Source organism: Etheostoma cragini, chromosome 11 (genome assembly GCF_013103735.1).
Source record: "Etheostoma cragini isolate CJK2018 chromosome 11, CSU_Ecrag_1.0, whole genome shotgun sequence".
Classification (NCBI taxonomy): Eukaryota; Metazoa; Chordata; class Actinopteri; order Perciformes; family Percidae; genus Etheostoma; species Etheostoma cragini.
In genome coordinates this window covers 18,266,323-18,280,151 of record NC_048417.1, presented here as the reverse complement: position 1 = coordinate 18,280,151, position 13,829 = coordinate 18,266,323, and the positions used below count along the sequence as shown (strand labels likewise).

The following is a 13,829-nucleotide window of genomic DNA, read 5'->3' as shown; positions in this document are numbered from 1 at the left end:
AACAGACTGGTAGAACATCTTCAACATTCTGCTGGTAACAGACTGGTAGAACATCTCCAACATTCTGCTGGTAACAGAATGGTAGACCATCTCCAAACTTCTGCTGCTCACTGCTTTGAAAGATTTCAAGAGTCTTCTTCTTGTAAACAGCAGTGCTGTTGGTTTTCCAGTTCAGCCTGCTGTCGATGTTGACACCCAGGTATCTATAACTCCACCATGTGCACGTCTATTCCCAGGATGCAAAGGGGCTGTTTTGTTTCTCCTGAAGTCGATCACCATCTCTCTGGTTTTATCCACGTTATAAAACAGGTGATTCTTACCAGACCACTCCACAAAGTCATCCACCAGCGCTCTGTACTCTCCCTCCTGTCCATCCCTTATACACCCAGCAACTGCAGAGTCATCAGAAAACTTCTGTAGGTGACATGACTCTGAGTTGTGCTGGAAGTCTGTGGTGTATAAGGTGAACAGAAAAGGAGACAGCACAGTCCCCTAAGGAGCCCCCGTAACACTCACCACCACATCAGACAGAACACAATCCAGACGGACAAACTGGGGTCTGTCTGTCAGGTAGTCAGTGATCCAGGAGACTGGACGCACCGACACCCACTCGCTGCGGAAGATAGATGACAGCGTCGTCCACTCCCTGACGAGGCTGCAAGGCAAACTGTAGAGGGTGTCGACAGATGGAGTCGACTTCTTGGGGACCGGAACAAAGCAGGACGTCTTTCACAGCAGCAGCACCCTTTGCAGGCTCAGGCTCAGGTTGAAGAGGTACTGGGCAACTCCAGACAGCGGACTGGCGCTGGGGCTGATGCCGTCTGGGCCAGCAGCCTTGCGCTGGTGAAGCCTCTCTAGCTGTCTCATCACCTGACCAGGTGTGAATGCATAGCAGAGGGGGGTGCTTGAAGTGTCAGTTGGGGGAGAGGAAATGTGCTGTAGTGGTGAGGAGCGTGGGCTGACTGCAGAAGGGCTGACTACAGGGGAGTGTGGTGGGGGGTGTGGGAAAAAAGTGGGGGGGAGGCAATGAGGGGAAGTAGGGATTTGGTGGAGTGGTAGAGAAGGCAGGGGATGGTTGTAAGCTAAACCGAGGGAATAACGATTTAGCTTGTTTGCTCTCTCACGGCTGCCTGGTGTTTGTCCTCTTCTCCCCCCACACCCGGTGATCTCTTTCATCCCTGTCCACACCTCCCTCATATTGTTCTGTTGGAGACTGGCCTCCAGCTTCCTCCTGTAGGTGTTTTTACACTCCCTAAGTTTCTCCCGCAGTCTATGCTGTACTTCCCATAGCTCCTCTCTGTCCCATGACCTGAAAGCTTTCTTCTTCTCCTTAAGAAGGACTTTCAGGTCACTGGTGTGCCACGGCTTACGTTTGGGAAAGCAGCGTACAGTCTGGTGGGGCATAGTGGTGTTCTCACAGAACTTGATGTATTATTTGATTTGCGGTTTTGATAAATGTTTTTATATCAAATTAATGATTTGATTTTTTTCAGACAAGATGTCTTTCTTCCACAGCAATATAGGCTCTCTGTCTGAACCATGAGTCCATGCATTGATTGCTTTGGACAAGATACAGCAGTAATTACAAGATAAGTCTGAGTATCCAAACATGCTAAAGACAAGTAATTAAATCAAATATCTTCTTGTCTGAAAAATGCTTAAGGAAATGAGATTACATCTTCTGGCAAAAGTAGATAAAAAGAAGTATTTTTGGACACTACTCAGAAATCCTTGTAAACAGTAAACAAGTGTTTATCTGTCTGACAGTTTCTATACCAATTCTATACACAAATTGAATGTTAAGATGCTTGAAACTAATCTGCTTAAAAGCTTGATATTAGTTGTCCTATTATTTTAAATATTGGCAAGAGAGCAACACTTTCATCTCTCATACATAGAAATTATTTCAAGTTCTATTAAGTAAAATGTTCTATATATATTAATGATCTATTAGCAGCCATCAGTGTTGATTAAGGGAAAAGATACTTTTGAATGCTGAAGGGAGCTGTAGCAAGAGCTCAGCAAGTTTTAACATTCGTAGTAAAATAGAACAACTGGTTTTATCCTCCAGGTATTCCTTCATTTTCTGCCTGCAGGTGATCCAAATAATCACCCCATCTGATCCAGTAGTCAGACAATACTCACTGTAGAACATACAACATAAAGGCCTACACAATAATGACATGTTGATCATGTGATCAAAAGTAGGATATTGGTGGCTGTGATTAGAAACACATAGAGAGCTGCAAGTGGATCTATATATAAGTAGAGAAAAAAACAAAGTGAGCATGAAGTTAATTCTGTATTTTCAACACTACTTTTTACATATTTTACAAAAATATGTAAACTTTTTACAAGTTTACATATTTTTTGATTGTGTCACTGAGGTGTTAATTCAGCTCTATGGTAATTTAACATGTACTAGATTGAGGTGTGATGGGTTTGTAGATCTTGTTATAATATAAGTTACATTTTTTGTGATGGTGTTCTAGGATATTGGTATTTTGTTTGCGCCCATCTTTCTTTCTTTTTCATTCAGTTAATCACCATTCTCCCATCTGGGTTTAGTATCAAATGGTTGTTACAAATTATCTCTACAGCAGATGATTGGTTATTATGGCCATTTATAGTCAGTTGCCAGTTTATGAGGTACACCCATCGTACACTTATACAACAGTGGTGTGCTAAATTGTACTTAAGAAGGTCAAAATGTTCAGGTTTTGTTTAAAAGAGCCATTGATACACCTTAAAGGTTAGTTTGGAGGCTGCAGTCTGTTGTGCTGTTGAATTACATTGTGTTTTCCTGTTTTCTTTCTGCCTGATCTGCATGGAGTGGCTCACAGAAAGTCTTAATAAAGTCATTCTCTTCCTCTCCTGTTCCTCTCCTGTTCCTCTCCTGTTCTTCTCCTCCTTTCAACTTTTATGAAATTGCCAAATTTTGCACTATATGTGATTGCGTAATGCGCTGCTTTTTTGTTGTTGTATCTACTGTCTGAATGGGGAATGACATCATTTGTAATGTCCAGTATAATACATGGGAATATAGGTAAAAAAAATAAAAACAAGACTCAAAAAATAATAAGCCAATCTGCTTTTTCCTTATCTCCAGGTCTGACTAGGAGGCTGTCCCCCTTGGATTTCGGTATTCTTTTGAAAATCTTGACGTCAAACCTGTGAGATTTGGAGAGGACAGATTTTTTGGGATCCCGCTTGACTCATTATCTAGTCCCAGATCACCTAACCAGGTAACCAAGGATTCCTCCCATGTGTGTTATCAAATGCGGTGGCTGCTGTATAGCTAAATTACTGATCAAATTCATACCATATGATTCATTGAAAGTACCAACACAAGCTGCTATAAATAAATGCATCACCTGAAAAAACAACTCACTTTTGACATACTTAGGTCAATGTCAATGTCAATTTAATTTCTATAGCACATTTAAAAACAACAGCTGTTGACCAAAGTGCTGAACAGGGTCGATGTCAAATACATAAATAACACGTGTAAAAATCAATCCAACCAAAATACATCACATAGGTGTATGTCCGTGAATGTTAGCTCTCTCTCCCTCAAGGTATGTATGACCACGTAAAACTAGAATGTGAAAGTACTCTATTTTCTTTTTATATATTATTTTTTTATGTACAGTTGCATTACCTTGATTTCACTTGTCAGCCAACATTTATACTTTTAAATTATTTTATTTTCAGAGTTTTATGCCCCTGATGTGAATCTATACAGTCCATAATAAGTCAGTGCTGGCAATATGATGATGAGAAATAAAACATTATGGTGCACCAGGATTGCTGTGGTGGCTCGCCATGCATGAATGATTGAAGCCAAAACCATTCAAAACCACATACATGTACAGCATTTTTGTAAGCCTGATCAGAACTACATTAATTTATCCTAAAGATTTGGGATGTGTTGAATACCTGTCAGAAAGAGAAAAGGGAACATTTGGAACAAGAGAAAGAGAGAAGCACAAAGAATGGCTGTTACCTCCACAGATGAAATGGCTGTGTGGGTGGATGTACATGTGAGGGCAGGCTGCTAGGAGCTGTGAGTGGGAAGTGGGTACTGAGTGGGAAGAGAAGAGCTCCTTTAGTGAAACGATCAGCACCAAGGCCTGCTGAAAGGCAGTCACGCTTTCATGGCTTCTCTTTGTTTTCTGCATTTGTACAAAGACAGTGTTCCAGGTAGTGAGGTTGGTGATGGATAGTGTTTTAATGCGTGCCCGCCATCGTCTATGTACACGTGTATGACTGAGGTCAGTACTTGTTTTTCATTCCTATTATTTTCATGCAAAATTGTGATCTATTTAGTTACAAGACTGAACAAAATCATGATGGAACAGACTGAATAGACTGGATGGAATCAGCAAATCAGGGGCAGAACATATATTAACAAAAACTGAGGAAACTGATGAATGTAGTCCTGAAGAAACTATTTGGTAGAAGCACTGCTTGAAATTAATTTTTCAAACATAAATACTTGTGTTACTTGTGAGCTGCAGGTGTTACTTGTACTATTTTTTCCTCGGATAGTTTTTTATTCATTACTCTCTTTAAACTTTTGCCATTCTCTGATTGTTGGGTCTTTCTCCTTCTCCTCTCTTTGGGATCATCTCTTTAAATTTCATCAGTGTCCATCCATGTAGCTCTTTGGGGCAGTCATGCCTCATTCCGTACATGGTGTTCGAGGTAATCTGCAAAATGATGCGCAGTAGCTCTAGCGCTCTAGCAACTTGCGTTGTAAACTCTTGTTTTTTTGTGGCCCTCTGCTGGATGCTTAGGCGGTTAGGTGAGTGACACATGCCACTATCATGATGAGGAATGGCCATCCTAAACACAGATTATGCAAGGCAGACACACAGCTGACAACCTCACGGGTGAATGCGTTGGAGAAAGGCTCAGACACGCACTCTGGCGACAGCTGCAGACTTAAGTTGGTCACATGGACAGACAAGCGGTTCTGGGAACGTGGCTACATGTGTCCACGACAAACTGGGACTCAGTTGCCTTCTTGTCGGTTAACAGTTAATAATCTGTTAAGGGTTGTACATCGGTATGAAAAAAAAAAAATCTAAATTAGTATCCATAACTATAATAATTATCTTTTCAGGAAACAAAATATACAGTAGGTCCTTTAAAGGAAGCAACTGGTGTCTTTCTGTGGACCCTCTCTATGAGTACTTGGGTTAAAGGCTTTTAAAAGCCCATCCAGCACTGATAACATAATTCCTGGATGAAGCTGCTAAGAAGCCTTATTTTATGCTTTCGTCATCTTTTTACTTTCATCGCAAAAAATCACAAATGTGCATATTTCTCTGATGAAAAGCCTTTGAAGTAGCATTTACAGTAGACCTCTGTTACACCTCTCCACTGAGAGCTGCTCTAATAAGAGGCTTCTTTTAACTGCAGGATTGCTGAATATGTTTTATTGTGAAAATCTACTGACAAAGAAAGCAAGTTGCAGAGAGCTTTTACATACAATATGACAATCATCTTTTTTAGGTCTTATAGGAAGGAACTTTATTCATCTATGGATAAAATGACCTGAACTTGAACTACTTTGGCTTGGTTATTCACAAGATAGTCCAGTTTCTCCTGCTCCAGCAAAACCAGCCTTGAGGCTAAAATGTGCTTTTGATCATGACAGAAATGTAGACTATAGCCTGAAACAGTTAAAGGAATATGGGAAGACAGAGGAAAGCATGCTGTTCTGATACAGTCAAAGGAATTGTTTTTTCCTTTTGGGAAATGCATTTATTGGAGATGAGTGTTAGATGAGAAAATTGATACACCACTCTGATGTACAATCTTAATCAATTCAAAAAGAACATCTAAAAACATGCAACCGTACACATATGCAAACCACACACTTATACATATAAGTACAGTATACATTCACACACACACACACACACACACACTTATAGGAACTATATCTTGCATCACTAAGCTCCTCTCTTGCTCTCTGGCTCCTGCAGTGAGACGCCCCCGAGAGGAGAGCTCTGCAATGCAGCATGTGTGACTCACACACACACACACACACACACACACACACACACACACACACACACACACACACACACACACACACACACACACACAGACATACACATACACATACACATACACACACACACACACACTAACAACCAGGGAGATGGTGGCGTGTAAAAGTGCTCAGATCGTAGGAGGGCGATGAAGAGTGAGAGAGGAGAGTGAAGCTAAGGATGAAGCCTGCTGAGAGTTGGTGGCGGAGGAGGAGGAGTGTGTAGGAGGAGGTGGAGGAAGGTGAAGCGGGAAGAAGAAATTATAGGTGGGAGGAAGATTTATAAGTGAAAGGATGCAAAGAAGTCAGACAAAAGAAAAGAAGGAGAAGCAGATAAGAGCCATGGATTTGACAAATGGACTACTCACAGTAATTGTCCCGTTGCTTACGTTGTCGGGGCAGAATTTGTATGGCTGATGTGTTCACAGACGGTTTACCAGTCCTGCTTCATCTCTTTACTCTGGACAGACATTGTGATACATGCTTGAATTGATGGGATGAATTGGCTTGACAGACATAAAAACAGTATTTTCACAGCTGGCAAGTTAATCTTCAGAAAACTTTTGATTGCTGTATGAGTCATCATTAGATTTTGGGAATTATAATTTTTGTTGAAAGGAGATGTTCTGTAAGAACAGCCAGTAATTAGCCTCAATCCGCTTGATCTGCAAGCTCTTGTTTGATCATTTGTTGAGCTAAGATAATTCATGTTGGTCTATAAAAACCCTCAACAATATAAAACAGTAATTCAACAACACAATTAACAGAAACCATTGTCTTAAGTCAGTGAACTTCTCCCAACCAGTTTGCATATTTTAGAAACAATATACTTATGTATGGCTGTTATAAGGGTCAAGAGATATTTTGAAAAAAAATTGTTCTACTTTTAGACTTTGAACAAACATGCAATTGTACTTTACCAAGCTGTCTCTGCAATGTGATGAGTGACAGGTGCAGATACTGTAAGTACCAAATCAAAATTTAAAATGTTTCTGTTTAGCTATCAATGGACAATTTTTATGTTTCAGTCAGTCTATTAGGTGGCTATTTTGAGGTCATTAAGATGGCTATGTGGAGTTTATGTGCTCTGTTGTGACTCTACTTCTAATAGTGTTTCCTTGCCAGTATATCTTCTTTCTGTTGACTTAACAGTAGTTATTTTCTATGGATTCTGCCTTACTGGGAACATACGGTTGGAAATGGTGATAGAGTCACATTTTTCTCTCCTTTGACAATTGCTGTCAAGTTGCCCTTTAGCAAGGCACTAAACCTCCTGTGGTTCTGGTAGAGCAGCTAGCTGTGGTTATACTGGGCAGTTTACAGTATAATGTGTGAATTTGAAAGAATGTAAAGCTGGAAGTCATTTTCTATTCTTGCATAAATCAAGCTTTTAAATAAACAAATGATTCCAAAATACATAAACATCGGTTTACTTTGCCTTTTTCTTACAATTCAAAATCTAATAAAAACTCAAGTCATAAATTAACATTTATTATTGCATATGCTTCTGTGGTCCATTTATCTCTACTTCTCTGAATAACCTCCTGAGTAACAGCTTTTAGACAGACCGAGTCAAGGGAGGAAAGGGATCCTGAGTGCTCTATTCTGAGGCCAAAGTGAATTTTGCACCCTGCAGCACATGTAGAAGGCTTTTACTTTGTTTTCCAGTTATACTGCATTAGAGCCTTGCATGAGGCTAAAATTGTAACATATTTACTGAATTATTTTCATAACCTCATAGTGACCCTGTGTTGGAAAATGCATGTTGTCACTGCTGATTCAATGTTGGGATCAATTTGCCAGTGTGAAGTAGATAAAAAGGAGCAGCAATATTGAACCTTTATACTCAGCCTTCTGTGCACTCGTAACCCTTTGAGAATTGAATTAATTATTCATATAGTGAATTATTAGTGTGCACTGTAAATCAAATTTGAACCAATAATCACTATTCATACTCATAAGTGCACATGTCATGTGTAGCAACACTTTTGATTAGCTACTATTTAAAACCCATTTAACAGGAAGAAAATCTAACCACTCAGAGAAAGTTAGTTTTTCTTCTGTAATTTAAGCAAGCTTTGTATGATTCATTGTTAATTAATGAAAATAAATCAGTGTTTGGCTTATTTTCAAAACATGTAGAGCAGTACATTTGGATTTTTAGCTAACATCTAATTGCTGATTACACTACTGAAGAAGATGAAGACGAAGTCCTTTATCCCGCAAGGGAAGAGTCACAATTGTCACTCTGTTAGTACAGTTGTACACACATTAAACACAGGCCAGAATTACAAACATGCTCAGGACCTAAACATACTATGGAGAGATGTCAGAGTGAGGGGGCTGCTCCTTGGAGGAGCACCCTAAGCAGTTGGGGGTTTGGTCCAGCTACCAGTCCACACGCTGTACTTCGGTCCATACAGGCACTTGAATCAGCGACCCTCTGGTTCTTAACCCAACTTCCTACGGACTGAGCTACGTCGATCCCCAACTGTAGCACCTTAATAAGTTACAAGTCACTATCCGAATTGTCCAGTAGCAGGAGTGTCCAGTATCTGCTCACTATTCAACTCCATTCTTCCCCTGCACAGAGAGAGAGCAAATCAGCATCAACCATACCGTCTTTTTGCCAAGTGCAACAGACCTGCTGCCCACTGACATGCTCAACGTCACATCGCCATCTCACACAGTCTCGCTCCTCACTGGACACAATGCCTTATGGCCAGTGTATTTTCTGAACAATATATTGTCTGATATCTTGTGATCTAAAATTTCTGCTCATTGCTCCTTTCCGTCATTTACTTTCTTACAATACTCTTCTTTTTAAGTTTCTTCTCCTTTTCTATATGTTATCAAACCTCTGCACTTCTCTCCTCACTAAGTTGCCTCCTTCATGCTCTGTGCTCGTCATAGGTGTGTCATAGTTTGTCATGATAATGTTGCCTAATGCCTCTCTAATCTCTAAACACAGCATGCTGAGTTTTCTTAATGCTTTGTAATGGCCCCAATTGTCTTCTGTCAGGGTTTAACCCGGCAGGGGGGGCTGTTTCGTTCACACATGTAGATCATCCTTCCTCACAAACATACAAAACATAGACTGCCCCCCATGAATCACAGCTGACACCCTGAGCTAGGCCACCAGTCATGATGATCTTGTTGGGTCTGGAAATCAACCACAGAGCTCAAAGTGACCTTCATCATCAGACAGACAGCAGTGAGACATAGCATTAGGACACCGGTCTCATCTCAGTATTTTATGACTATGACTGTGATAATATTGAGAGTGCTCCTCAGGGGAAGCTTGAGGAGGGACACGGTGCTTGAACAAGCAACAGAAGGGTCAATGACTGTTAAGGAGCAATGCAAAATATTCCGTGTGGCTTTTGGATAAAGACTGAGTGAGGAGACAGTGGATTCTCTGAAGAGGCTTCATTCACACTGATGTTCCCTTCAGAGCTGAGTCATGCAAAGCTCCATTGACTCCTGACTCTGATCCATTTAAGCTGCAAATGGCTTATAGCCGTCACATATTTTCCTCAGTTCCATTCTTTCTGTCGGTTTAATGCATTTCTCTATCATTGTGCTCTATCATTGTGTTATTCTAGTCCAGTGGTTCTTAGCCTTTTTTATGTGACTAGTGCAGTGCCCGTATGGAGTGCGTGTCTGTTGAAAGCGGGCCAATTGCTTGGTTCACAGTTTGTTTTAGTTTTTTCAGGACTTTATTGTGTAAATTCTCTCAAACATGTGACACAAAATACAGTTACAAAACGCTTGGTTCCCAGTATTGCTGGTTGCAGCTTTAGTGGCGTGATGAGTTCTCGAGAACAACCCATACGATGGTAAAAGTTAAATGTACTGGATTTATATAGCGCCTTTTTTGCCCCTCATTGACCAAACATGTTTCAAATAAGTTTTTTTTAATGGATTTTAAACTGGTTGTCATTTAACACTATTAATTATATAACAGAGCATTGTAACATTTTTAATTACAAAACATCGTTAATCATGGAATAGTCTATGTTTGGGCTCTGTCTGTTTTCAGCCACGCTAGCGGCAGTGCTCGAGTGATGGTAATGTCAATCTGTTGGCCAGTTTGTAGGTCTACTACTTTGGTCCTGACTGAAATCTCCTCATCAACTGTTGGATTAAAAGGATGTTCATGGTGATCCCCTGACTTTTCCTTTAGCACCATCATGACATTTTTGTATTTAATGGACTTAGTTAAATTTCTCAAGAACGATAATATGCATTGCTATAAATTTTGGAACAAACACAAGATGAATTGTAACAACTTTGGTGATCCCCTGTTCAGGTCAGAATGTCTATTTGTCCAATACTGGTTACAGTACCAGTTTATAACCAAAACGTTCCCATTAGCCTCAGCTGTACTTTGTGTTGGTAGTTAATTGGTTCTTTTGACTATATACCGTGTAAACTAAAGATCAGCTTTAAACTACTTTTTAATACTTACCTCCTAAACCCAAGTATGTGGATATATTTTCTTTGATTAGTATTCTATTTTTTTCCATTAAGTCTATTCTATTTTATTCTTTTTTTCTAATTGTACAGACAGAAAGCCATAGTAGAGGTATTGAAAAGATTGTGAATGCAGTGACTAGTGCTCACTGTAACAGTACCTTGGTTATTAAATCCTGTTTTCTCCAGCAGACTTACCTTCAGTCTCTGTGGACTGCAGAGCTAAATAACTAATTACTCCTTCACACATCCCCTTTTGCACAACTACACAAACTCCTCAGCAAATGATTGAAGTACCAACAACCGCAACAATCATGAATTCCTTTTTAAAGCATTTCCTTTCTTTGGGTTTTCTTGTAGGCTCACACTTGTCTTTTTCTCTCTCAGCCCTTTGTTTATCTCTGTTTCCGCAAATACTGCCTCAAATAAACATTATTGCTAATATCAGTGTCAATATCTATGAAGAAAGTGGAACATAGAACATAAGATACAATCAAAATGGTCATCAGACTTAGATAGCTACCTCAATTATCCACAGAAAAGGAGCACAGCCTGAGTTAAGGATCTCACATACACACCCTTGTGTATTTGTCTTACAGTACATCAAACCAGTCATCTGTTTCCCCCACCTTCTGCCCAATATCGTCCAAGAGATCATTAAATCTTACTGCCTGTTCCTGCCTCAGGCCATTTATGTGGGTTGATCAATATTATTCTCCCCTTTGTATCTGCTTGATCTCTTCTCTGGGCTGTTTTGACCAATCATCTGTTCTCAACATGGGATTGCATGTGCATGTAAGGTTCTGGTCAATACCAAAAACACTGGATGAACAGATCACAGTGTCCCCCCAGGTGTAGTGAAATGTGACATTTTTTGGAATATTTGCTTTTAGATTATCAGACAAAATTACGCTGCAACGGCTACATGATTCAGAGTATTTGTCTAACGCTGCACTGGATCTTATCAGATTGCTCAGCACCAACTTTACATCCCTACCACCTTCCTTGATTCACACACATCCAAGGTCTGCTCTTTTCTTTTTCTCCACCAGTTGGGATTTCCACCTGGGTCACTTGCTATATGAGTCATTACACACACACACACACACACACACACACACACACACACACAAATCAATAGGGTTTAATCTAGTGGCTGTCACCTGCCTGCTAACACCCGAGGACAGTATATCACACAACCACCTACACATAAACTCACACAAGTGCAGATGTCCTTTCAGAATTGGTGACAGTGGAGCTGCAACAGGGATTATGACTGAAAAGAAGAGATTTGTGAATGTGACAGATGCAGCATGTCCTAGAGCCTCCTGGTCTGCACACCGTTCATTCTCCTTTATGAAGCATTGCTAACATTGGAGTTAATAACACAGACAGGCTGAGTTTTGACCATACCTCGCCTTCTCTCCTCCCTCCTCAATCCCTATGTCTGTCAGTCAGAAGGAGAGACCCCACACCTTGCCCAACCTCCCCTGCTGCTAGCTAGCACCAGCATGGCAGACAGTCGACAGCCAGAAGACGGCGTCCCTCAGTGGGACCCATCAGGCGGTCAGGAACCCACTGGCACCCATGGAGCCAATGGCTTCTCTTCCTCCACCTACAGGACCTGCCAGCCTGGTGGGCCCCACCACATGACCACAGGCTCCTACTCTGCCAGGGAAAACGGCTTCAATGGGGATCTTACTGGTGCCCCCGCTATAACTGCAGGTAAGCCATATTTACATATTCAGATTTGTCTTTTTTACATGTCATCAGAGAGTCACCTGGCATCTACTTGCATTGATGCTCAAATAAGAGGGTTCGATGGGTCAGTGGACATCTGGCATTGTAATCACTGGAGAACATCTTTGCAAATTCTTACCGGCTTTACCTTTACTTTAAAAGTAAAGTAAGTTGACAGTAGAAAGATAAGAAACGACATACAAATAAAGTTCTCAGCAGGACTCAAACCAGGGGACATTGTGGTTTATGGTTACCGCTCTAAAACCCAAGACCACCAGGGCAGCCCTAGACTGTCAACATCTTGACTTGTTAAATCATGGTTAATGTTTAATTTTATCATTCTGAACCTATCATCTGTTTTTTTTTAATCAGTTTTTTTTTCTTTCCATTGCAGAAATGGACTTTCATAGCTTTTAATCTCATCCCTGGGATAGGCATGGAATAAATTACATTCTTTTTTTTTTGTTTTTTACTAATTAAATGAAACATAAAGTGCAATTCACTTTTATCTGGCTGATGATATACAGAATTCAACATTATGCTTTAACGATTAGAGGTCCATTTGGCAAAATCTAATTTAGAAGCATCACATCAGTAGCACTGCAGTTGAGATGCATGTGGCGGGCTATCTTTTAAAAAAATCAAGATGCAAGCACAGATCACAGCTTAGCCAGCTAATACGCTTCTGGTAAGTTCATGTTCGTTCAGGTACAGGCACAATAATGACACAGAAAAGCTGTTTGTCAGGCACCCAGATAGCTCAGTTGGTAGAGCGGGTGCCCATGTATAGAGGTTTACTCCTCGACGCAGCCGGCCCGGGTTTGAATTCCCCCTCTCTTTCCCCTTTCACAACTTCAGCTGTCCTGTCCATTAAAGGCCTAAAAATAATCTTAAAAAAAAAAAAAAAAAAAAGCTGTTTGTCAATAAATTATGTGTTTACTTGTGTTGTGTTGCAGTCAGTGTCAATCATGGCAAATTGGATCAACTAGTCTAGTTCGCTTTAAAAATTAGTGGCCAGTGTTTGTTAATGGAAAGGAAAGTCCACACCAGAGCATGTCTGTGTTTTTTAGTACTCAAGTGTGTGTGTGTGTGTGTATGTGTGTGTGTGTGTGTGTGTGTGTGTGTGTGTGTGTGTGAGTGTGCGTGTGCGTGTGCGTTTGCGTGTGCGTGCTCACACTTGTGTGTGTGAGCGTTTGTGTGTTTGTATGAGTGTGTACACATAAGTATGCGTTTGTGTGTTTTCTTTCCATGTATTGGGTGATTTGTTTGTTAGCATGTGTGAGTTTGTATGTGTGTTTGTAAGTAAGTGTGTGCGAGTGTGAGTGCTTGTTAAGCTTAAATTTGTCTATAACGTTTAACACTGTTTGTGTGAATTGTGATATTGTTTTATGTGTGCATGTGAGTCTCCGTGGTTGATAGTGATGTTTTTTGTGTGTGTCCTGTCTCTTCTTGTGCGTGGGTTTTCAGCACTCTCACTAGAATCACATACTGTTATTAACTCTGCTATAATTAACACAAAATGTGTCTCTCTACTCCCTTACACCACCCC

The 13,829-nt window shown here is 40.5% G+C and overlaps 1 protein-coding gene across 1 annotated transcript in view; it reads left to right on the top strand.

Moving 5' to 3' along the window:
* Positions 1–13,829, top strand: part of map2 (microtubule-associated protein 2) — a 90,848-nt gene that overhangs the window by 36,521 nt on the left and 40,498 nt on the right. Inside the window, exons 3-4 of the mRNA XM_034886066.1 lie at positions 3,110–3,245; positions 11,995–12,265. Coding sequence (XP_034741957.1) covers positions 12,052–12,265 — 214 coding nt within the window. The 5' untranslated portion in view covers positions 3,110–3,245; positions 11,995–12,051. The remainder of the gene's footprint in view (positions 1–3,109; positions 3,246–11,994; positions 12,266–13,829) is intronic.